Source organism: Primulina tabacum, chromosome 10 (genome assembly GCF_025594145.1).
Source record: "Primulina tabacum isolate GXHZ01 chromosome 10, ASM2559414v2, whole genome shotgun sequence".
In the NCBI taxonomy this organism is placed as follows: Eukaryota; Viridiplantae; Streptophyta; class Magnoliopsida; order Lamiales; family Gesneriaceae; genus Primulina; species Primulina tabacum.
In genome coordinates, this window is record NC_134559.1 from 23,538,294 (window position 1) to 23,548,789 (window position 10,496).

Consider the following 10,496-nt stretch of genomic DNA (forward strand, 5'->3'; position numbering starts at 1 on the left):
TATATTCATGTGAGAGGATCCATTTGCACAAGTGGGGCTCCACGATATTAAATGAGTTAATCATGTGACATTATTATTTAAAAATGATCAAGCTCAAAAATAATACCATTTATCATACACAATGTAAGATTAATTAATCCGCAAATAAAATTTAATAAGTAGTTATCAAAATAACTTTTTAAATTTTTCCTATTTTGGATTTGGTTTTCATGTTCCAGTGACATGATATTGAAAACAGTTAACATTATATTATATTGAAAATTATTGATTTGTTTAATGTTAGGTTAACAATTAGATCAAAATAGTAAAAAAAAAAAAAAAAAACCAGTCCATATATTTCCATATTATGTTATTTGAAAACTAACAACATAGGATAATACATAAATTAAATAGCTATGTTATGCATGTTTATTGTTTAGAAATTTGAGATATATATTTAAATCTTAATCTTGTAATATTTATATCCTGATTTCTATATAAATAAGCAACATATATACATATAACTTTTTCAATAATATTGTTTCGGGAAATTTATATATTTTGGACGAAAAATCCTTGAATGGCACACGTGTTCATGTCAAATTGGAAAAAAGGTGAAATCAATCACGGGAGGCAGCATTTGGGATAATGTAAAAAGGAGCAAACGGGCTCAACTGCCCCTATTGAATTCAGCCGTTTTTAGCTTTAAAAATTAATGGGGCGGTCAACTTGTCGCATGCATTAATGGGATGTCATGGGATTAATAATGTTAAAAAGTCGGGACAAAATTCATTCCACAAAATTATCTACATATATAATCACCATATAAAATTTTTCAACCCCATTGGAGCTATTGTCCAATAATACCTACATTTTTCAAACGGATGAACACACATGATGAAATAATTTTAAATTTTTTTAGATATTTGCAATATTACAACAATTATATATATGTTAATTATTATTATGATTTCATACATATATATATATACACACACTATATTATTAAGTTTGAAACACAAAGAATAACTAATTTTTTGTGTCATCGTATATTTAATAATTTTATATATATATAAAAAAAACCAAAACTTTAATGCAAGACACATGTAGCTTAGTGGATAGAACACCTATTTCCTAAACATCGAGTTGCAAGTTCAATTTATACTTAGGTCTTTTTTTTTCCCTTTGTTTTTCTATTTATTTTTTTATTCATATAAAAAAATTGGAGTGTAATCCTTCAATATTTTTTATAGTTACATTTTAATAATAATTTGATATAAACCAAATAAATAATATACAAAGCACGCAACAATTACGTCGATTCACTAGTACATATTAAATATCAACATAGAGTATACTTTTAATCACAACAAAATTGTAAAATATAGTTACGTTGTATTAATTTTATTCTATTTAATATCATGTTAAGCACTAATATTATATGCATATAAAATACTATATAAAATTTGTACAACAGCTCATTAAAGTTCGAGTTGAAATAAAATTAATGTCAATAAAAAATAACAATATAATATAAAGTAATTCCCTCAAAAATGCAAACTCGTCTTTGCAAATTCTCCAAACTATATGCTCATTTGATCATTTTCAGTTATTTACGTACAAAAAATTCAATATAACTATGGTGTCATATTATATTAAAACTATAGAATAACTCTTAACCGTATCCGAAATTTTGATCAAGTTATATCTTTGCTCGTGTTAAATGACAATGTCATGTCTGTTTTTTTAATAAAAAAATATGTATAGATTATTCCTAGAATTATATATATTCACCCATATCAATATATATTGTAATTTGTAGGACCGACCGCTTGTCGCTTTACCAAAAGCTATAGTTAGTGGTAATGGTACAACTCAAATCTTTTAAACCGCACATCAGCTCAAGCACCACGGTTCGATCGTTCTACCAAGTAGGGACAATTATTGCACCCAACAATCTCCCTCCCAATAATTGCACTCCTTGCAATCAATGGGAATCGAACCCGTGACCTTGGCTCTGATATCAATTGTAGGATCGAGCACTTGCCGCTTTACCAAAATCTATAGCTAGTGGTAATAGTGCAATTCAAATCTTTTAAACCGCACAGAAGCTCAAGCACCACGGTTCGATCGCTCTACCAAGCATGGACAATTATTGCACCCAATTACATCTTCATAAATACATTTATTACACTCGCACACCAAGGACGAGTATTGCTTTGCTCACAATAATATTACTATTTACAATCACTGATAATCGAATTCGTGATATTGACTCTAATATCAAATGTAGAACTAAATGTTTATTGTTTTGCCAAAAACTGTAGCTGATGATAATGATGTAACTCAAATATTTTAAATTATATATATGTCCAAACATCATAGTTCAATTTGAGCAATTAATATTGCACTCCCACAACAATATATAACATGATATATTGGTAACTGGTTGGTTCGTGGTAGCTGGACAATAACAATCCATCTGCTCTTTGGTTAAAGTAATGGCATTTTTCATTGACAGTGATGAATTAACCAAGATTCATGTATCATCCTTGTGTGGAAGGAATCTTCCAACAAAAAAACAAAATTTCTTTATCACCCTGCATATTTGTGCGTGAGAAAGTGATTCTCAATTATAAACCACATATATATTAATTTAAATAAAAAAACATTTGTTATACTAATGAAAACCTTTCATTTCTTTTTTAGTAAATCAATTATGCTACAGTCATGCAAGTCAATCTAATTCATATATGTAGTAAAAAATAGTACTTTTCTTGAGTTGATCAGTCGAGTCGGAGTCAGGTAGGAGATTTTTCTCAAATAATTACTCTGTGAGACATTCTCATAAAAATTTTGGTGTCTTTTTTTTTTTTTTGAGATGCCAAGATATTCAATCTCCCTCCTATTTAAGGGTTAGCAAATGTAGATAACAATTAATGTAATGACTCGAATCTTTATTTGAATGAAGTACTAATTAGGACATGATTAAAGAGTTGTTAATTTAACATTATTAAGAAACTGATTAATTGATTATCAACATGTTGGGATCCACCGAATTTAAAATGAACCAGCCAATTTACTTCATATTATGTTATCCCGAGAAATCCAACTAGACGAATGAAACACATGACTGATAAGATTGAGTTCGGATCTTCTGAACTAGTCCGAGTGCAGCCTATAAACGGAAGCTAATTTCATTTGTATCCTACACTGCTTTCCCTCAGTTTTTCTCTCTCGACCTCTAGCTATATACCTTAGGTTTTTAGCCACTTTTTAGGACAGTTTAGTGTCGGGAAGCTTTGGAGCTAGTGTCGACTCGACGATGAGTCGGTAAATCGGACACACAGATCTAGACATCATCAGTAGGCGACGACGGAAGCGGGCATCGTTTGGACGGTAGTGCGGACGCTCACATTGGACGGCAAATATGAACATAGGCACAATTTTCTTGCCTACAATCTTAGTAAAAAAAAAGTCCAAATCTTAACAAGGAGGAGATAGATACCTCATCTATGTTGTAGATGTATCGAAGGATGTAATCGACGTGAAGAACATTCCAGTTGTTGATGAATTTCCTGATGAAATTCCCGGATTTCCCCAGAAAAGAAAATGGAAGCTGAGATAGAATTGGTACCAAGAACTGCACCTATCTCCATAGCGCCTTATAGATTGGCGCCGCGACGGTGGTGGTGGCTACCATGGTGTCTGGAGGTGGTGGGAATGTTAAGAAAATGTGGAAGTGGGGTACATGTTTAAAAAGGTTGGCGAGTTTTGAATTACATTGATCCCCTCCGGAAATAGTTAAATCATAATTTCGTCCACTCCCACACAATCTCTCTGAATGCTTACATTTAAGTCTGATAGTTCTATTTACCTAATCATTTATTCATTAGTTGATAGAGTCTTATTTGGAAAAAATTCCAATCCCCTTCTTCTCAAAAAAGAAAAATACAATTGAGAACCACTTTAATAAGAACTTCTATTAATAGAAGAAAAGAGATATTAGGATTTCAAAAAATAAAATTTAAAATTTTGTATTTTATTTTTTTTTAAAAAAATGAATTTTACATAACAAAATTCTCGTTCCTTCCAAACCATGTCATTTCTGTGTTATAAAAGATGCATATATGGTGACAAGTTTTAATCCATTATATTGAACCGCAACTATAAGGGACAACATTAAAGTTGATTCAAATAAAGACGAAACCCGATCATCCACATACCCCTTTATACTAATATATTTGCATGGTAAGTGTTAATTAATTTGAATCTTGCAAGAATATAACAATATATTTTTTGAGTATATCAAGAAATGGTATCGGATTAAAAACTTCAAATTTAATAATCAATTTTATTATATTCAAGCTTAAAAACAAGACATATATTGATACCCCATAAGGAGCCGGGTCATGAATGACCCGTGATATTAATTGGACTGCCCGAATTGGAGCCAATACGCCGGATATTTTCCTAATTACCCGGGCACCTCTTTTCTTCCCGGGCATTCAAGAGCCCGGACTGTCTTATGAGTTCTCGGGTACCTTACCACTTGGACCGCCTCGAAAATTGCACAACACTCAAGTGTGATTGATACATGCCGCCTAATCTGTCAGAACCACTTGGGTTTGGAGTTTTCGGGAAGTCATTAGAAGCTATAAGTATGGGCAGCTGACTTGACATATTTAGTAGGTGACACTAGAAACGAGGTATCTACCCCATTTTCTCCTATAAATAGCAGGTACCAAATTCATTTACAAATTTTGAAATCATTAAACTCTCAAGCATTTTGCATATTTTCTCTCAAATATTTGCTTGTGTTCATCTGAAAACCTGCTGACTTTAGCATCGGAGCGGCTACGCCGGACACTCCTCTGGCGCCCATTCACGAGTTCATTTTCTTGTTTTCAGGTGTCATCACAGCCATTATCTTCACTCAAATTCCCAAACACTATAAATTATTGATTCGATCTGGTGGAGCATCCGACCCTGCTCATCCATTTCACCTGGATCGCATCATTGGCGCCGTCTGTGAGAAATTGAGACTAAGAGGTTGATATGGCTCATACACGAAGAACTAACCAGGATAATTCCCAGGTGCATAGGGATAATGCGCGTACCTCGGGACAAGGTGGTGGTGCTCCTTCAGGAGGACCCAATCTTATTACCATGTCCCAGAGGAGCTGGCTAGAAGGATCTCCGAAGCCGTGGATAAAGCTATGGCCCGGAGAGATCATTCACACCAGGCCACCCCTGCAAGAGAAGAGCAGGAGCAGGAGCAGGATCAAGGAAGGAGAGAAGAGGAAGAAGTAAGAGAGGAGGATGATGAGTCTAGTTTCGGGTCCAAATCCCCGACTATGGCGGAAGAGCTGTTGGAATTGAGACAAAAGATGAAAGTCTTAGAAGGGCAGTTGGAAAGCCGAAGCACTTGTCGGGCAGTTGTCAAGGGATGCCCATTTACTGAAGCCATTGTCCGGGAACCTCTTCCCGGGAACTTCAAGTCTGCCAAAGTAAAGGATTACGATGGCAATGCGGACCCGGAGGAGCACCTGGCCATGTTTGAAAATATGGCCATGTTACACTGTTTCACTGATCGAATCAAGTGTAAGGTGTTCCTGACAACGCTGGTGGATTCTGCTCAGAGATGGTTTGAGGGGTTGTCCCTCAAGTATCAATTCCTTCAAAGAATTCTAGAAGCTGTTCTCACACCATTTTAGCAGCAGCAAGAAATACAAGAAGATTGCATTTAGTCTTTTTGAGGTCAAGTAAAGCCCGGAAGAAAGTTTGAGGGCTTATATAAGAAGATTTAATAGAGTGGCTTTGGATGTTCCTACTTGTGCCACCGAAACAAAGACAACTGCCTTCACTCAAGGCCTAAGGGAGGGTGAGTTTTTCAGATCTTTAACTAAGAAAGTGCCCGGGGATTTCGAGGACTTGTTATCCCGGGCAGAGAAATACATTAATATGGAGGAAGTCCAGAAACAGAAGAGAGAAGCGGGAAGGAAAGAGAGGAGAGACCGGGTGGTAAAGCCCGAGGAGAGGGGACAGAGGAGGAATAATCCGGGGCACTTTTCTCAGCACGTGCCCTTGAAGATCAATAGGGAATCGAGAGGTCCAAGAGTGTAGCAGAAATTTGTTGCCATCACAGCAGTTCGCCAGGGCCGAGAAGAATGGGTTCTGTACCCTTCATGGAGTCTGTTTTCATAATACCGGGGACTGCAAGACTTTGAAAAGAGATTATGTTTCTCCTACCATCCAGGGACATAATCAGTCTAGTAAAAGACCGAGAGGTCCACCTTGGACACCTCGGCAATCAGGACCCAGTGCCTGGGTAGATTCAAGAGACCCCAAGGAATGATCCCGGGAAAAGGAGAGAGCAGGAGCCCGAGAGGAAGAAGAATTCACCCCCTACCATGGGGTTGATTAAAATGATATCAGGAGGCTCAATTGATGGAGACTCCAATCGGGCGAGGAAATCAAAGAGTCGGAGGGATTGTATGGAAGTGGAGGGGGTGAGGAGAAATGAGGCGGTGATCAGTTTTGGCCCGGAGGACTTGAAGGGGGTGAATCTACCCCACAATGACGCCCTTGTTATCCAAGCCCGGGTAGCCAATTAAGATATTTTGAGAGTCTTCATGGACTCGGGCAGCTCTGTCAACGTTATCTTTAAAGATGCCTTTATGCTGATGGATTTGCAGGTTATCATTTGGAAGCTGTGGAAACTGCCCTCTTTGGCTTTGCTGGCCATGTGGTTTACCCGGAAGGAGAGATTGTCTTGCCACTAACTCTGGGCTCCCAATATCTCAAAAAGACGGTGATGACTTCTTTAGCTGTGGTGGACTCCCCATCATCATATAACATCATTCTTGGGAGGCCGGTTATGAATGATCTGAGGGCTGTGGCATTCACTTATCACCAGAAGATAAAGTTTCATGTGGGAGCCCGGGTAGGAGAAGTCCGGGGAGATCAACCTTCTTCCCGGAAATGCTATGTGGAGGCAGTCCGGGCTGATCAGAGCAAAACCAAAATGGAGGGAAAGAAAGCAAGGGTTGATGAAGTGGGAGGGAGAATAGTGGAGAAGGGGGAAGTACATTTTGTAGCTGAGGAGGAGCAGAAGGGGATAGAAGTTGGACCAGGCCAGCAAATCCGGGTGGCTCGGGACCTCAGTACATCCACCCGGGTTAGTTTGATTAACTGTTTGAAAGCTAATATTCATGTGCTTGCCTGGTCCCAACAGGAGTTGACAGGGATATCACCCCTAATATCGGAGCACTGAATATTCTCCCGGGATCTCACTCGGTGAAGCAAAAGAAGAGGCACTTTGGTCCGGAAAAGGACAAAGTTATTGACGAACAGGTAAGAGATCTGTTGAAGGCCGGACACATTCGGGAAATTCAATTTTCTACATGGCTCTCGAATGTGGTGTTGGTGCCTAAATCCACCGGGAAGTGGAGGATGTGCGTGGACTTCCGTGATCTCAATAAAGCTTGTCCCAAAGATCATTATCCCCTGCCCAGGATTGATCAACTGGTGGATTCCACCTCGGGTTTTGAACTGCTGAGTTTCATGGACGCATACCAAGGATATCATCAAATCCCTCTGGCCAAGAATGATCAAGATAAAGCCAGCTTCATCACCTCGAGAGGTACATTTTGTTATATTGTAATGCCTTTTGGGTTGAAGAATGTAGGGGCTACTTACCACCGTCTCATGAACAGAGTCTTTGAGAAACAACTGGGTCAGAATATGGAAGTTTATGTGGATGATATTATGGGCAAATCCAAAGAGGTTGCGGACTTTATTGTTGATCTAGAAGAGACTTTTGCCACTCTGATGCACTACGGAATCAAGCTCAACCCTGCCAAATGCATCTTTGGCGTAAAGAGTGGCAAATTTTTGGGTTTTATAGTGACAGACCGGGGAATCGAGGTAAATCAAGAGAAAGTTAAAAATGTATTATGCATGTCGTCTCCCCGATCTGTCAAAGAAGTACAGAAGCTGACCGGGAGGATTGCTTCCTTGTCACGATTTATATCCCGGTCAGCGCACAAAATTTATCCTTTCTTTCAAGTTCTGAGGAAGGCCCATCAATTTGGTTGGGATGATAAATGCGAGAAAGCCTTCCAAGAATTGAAGAAGCATCTGTCCGAGCTTCCTGTCTTGGTGAAGTCAGAGCCCGAGGAAAAACTGTTTATTTATCTATCTACTACGAAGTATGCTGTCAGCTCAGTCTTAATAAAAGAAGAAAGCTCTGATCAAAGGCCTGTTTATTATGTCAGTCATGCTCTGAGAGGTCCCGAGCTTCGATATAGTGAAGTAGAGAAGATTGCCCTGGCCTTGGTTGTGACCGCCAGGAAGCTGCGACCATACTTCATATCTCATAAAATCATAGTGCTCACTAATAGCCCTCTGGGGAGAATTATGACTCACTCAGAGGTAGCCGGGCGAATGATCAAGTCGGCAGTAGAATTAGGAGAGTATGATATCGAGTACAAACCCTGGATGGCCAACAAAGCACATGCTTTGTCAGATTTTTTATCCGAGATGGTCCAGCCCGATGAAGAGGAAGTATGGAGAGTGTTTGTGGATGGGGCGTCTAGCCTTGCTGGGTGTGGAGTAGGGGTTGTGATAATATCCCCTGGGAGAAAAAATTAAAATGGCTCTAAGGATTGATTCCCAGGTAACCAATAATGAGGCCGAGTATGAAGCTGTCCTTGCTGGTATTCGAGCTGCCCGGGAGGTTGGAGCTTCCCGGATTATCTTGTATTCTGATTCCCAATTAATTACCCAGCAGATCAAGGGTGTGTATGAAGCTAAGGATGACAGGATGCTCAAATATCTACAGCTCATCAAAACCCAATTAGAAGTCTTTATGGATTGGGGTATTGAACAAATACCCCAGGAGGAGAATAATGAAGCAGATGCTTGGGCCAAAATGGCTGCTTCTATATCAGAGGCCAGTACCCGAGAAGTACTGCATGTTTCTCGGTTAATTCTCTCCACAGATGAAGAGACAATACCAGAACCTGAAGACTCCTGGATGACATCCTTAATCAAATTCATTACAACAAATGAATTACCTGAAGACAAATCCCGAGCTCAAAAAATCAAGAGACAAGTTCCCAGGTTTGTTCTCTTAAACAATGTTTTGTACAGGAGATCATTTCAAGGGCCTTTATTGAAATGTTTGTCTAAGGAAAAAGTGGATTATGTCCTCCGGGAAGTTCACGAAGGATGTTGTGCTGAGCATCTCGGAGGAGTATCTTTGGCCCGGAAGACGTTGGCTGGATTCTGGTGGCCAACTCTGGACTCTACCCGAATAGTCCGGGCTTGTGAGGATTGTCAATATCACTCAAACTTTCAACACAGCCCGGCCACTCCTATGAGGCCAATCTGGGCATCTTGCCCCTTTGATCAGTGGGGTATGGACATTGTAGGTCCCTTCCCGATTGCCCGGGCTCAGAAGAAATTCTTACTGGTGGCTATTGATTATTTTTCCAAGTAGGTGGAAGCCGAGCCCTTGGCCAAAATTACTGAGCAGAAAGTATTGAAATTTTTGTGGAAGAACATAGTATGCCGGTTTGGGGTACCTAGAAGACTGATCTCAGATAATGGAAGACAGTTTCAGGGCAAAGGGATTACATCTTGGTGTCGGGAAATGAAGATTACTCAGTATTTCACTTCTGTTGCTTACCCACAAGCTAATGGCCAGAAAGAAGTGGTAAATAGAATCATTGTACAAGCATTAAAAACCAGGCTACAAGGCAAAGAAAATGATTGAGTGGAAGAATTACCCAGTGCTCTCTGGGCGTACAGAACTACTCCCCGGGCACCTACTCAAGAAACTCCCTTCAACTTGGTATACGGATCCGAAGCAGTCTTACCAGTTGAGATTGGACAAATTTCTTCCCGGGTAGAATCTTACCCGGATAACAATGATCAAAGCCGGGCCATGGAGTTGGATTTGGTAGAAGAGAAGAGAGATTAAGTAATGATTTGGATGGAAGAATACCGGGGCCGGGTCATGAAATCATACAACAAGAAAGTCCGAATCCGAAACTTCCAAGTGGGGGATCTAGTCATGAAGAAAGTCAATCCAGCTGGGATGTCGGGAAGTTGGAAACTCGGTGGGAAGGACCTTACAGAATAACCCGGAGGGTCAGCTCAGGATCTTTTTATCTAGAAGATGCTCAAGGACATTCTCTCAAAAGACCTTGGAATGTTTTTCATTTAAAGAAGTACTATGCTTGACAGATGTAATTATGTATTGGAATATTTAATGAAAGATCTATTCTCTCAGAGAAGTACTGAGTCTTTATTTATTATGTCTTCACCCGGGAGGCACAAAGCCCCGGACAAATCAAAAGCCCAGGACACAAACACCCTGGCTCGGGGAACCACACCTCGATCAACAAAAAGCCCAGGGCACAAACACCCTGGCTCGGGGAACCACACCTCGATCAGCAAAAAGCCAAGGGCATAAACATCCAGGCTCGGGGAACCACACCTCGATCAGT

At 39.5% G+C, this 10,496-nt stretch overlaps 1 protein-coding gene across 1 annotated transcript; it reads left to right on the top strand.

Annotated features, from left to right (window-relative positions):
• The first annotated feature begins 8,635 nt into the window (after nucleotides 1-8,635).
• Nucleotides 8,636-10,230, top strand: LOC142504983 (uncharacterized). The gene is made up of 3 exons (XM_075617815.1): nucleotides 8,636-9,412; nucleotides 9,485-9,700; nucleotides 9,925-10,230. Exons 1-3 carry the CDS (start codon nucleotides 8,636-8,638, stop codon nucleotides 10,228-10,230), a joined length of 1,299 nt encoding a protein of 432 aa, XP_075473930.1.
• The last annotated feature ends 266 nt before the right edge of the window (nucleotides 10,231-10,496 follow it).

Excerpts from the sequence above, each read along its gene's own strand:
- LOC142504983 (XM_075617815.1), top strand. The coding sequence starts at position 8,636 with ATGGCTCTAAGGATTGATTCCCAGGTAACCAATAATGAGGCCGAGTAT. Across the intron at positions 9,413-9,484 it reads ATCAGTGGGGTATGGACATT|GTGGAAGCCGAGCCCTTGGC; the intron begins GTAGGTCCCTTC and ends TTTTCCAAGTAG. Across the intron at positions 9,701-9,924 it reads CTAATGGCCAGAAAGAAGTG|CCGGGCCATGGAGTTGGATT; the intron begins GTAAATAGAATC and ends CAATGATCAAAG.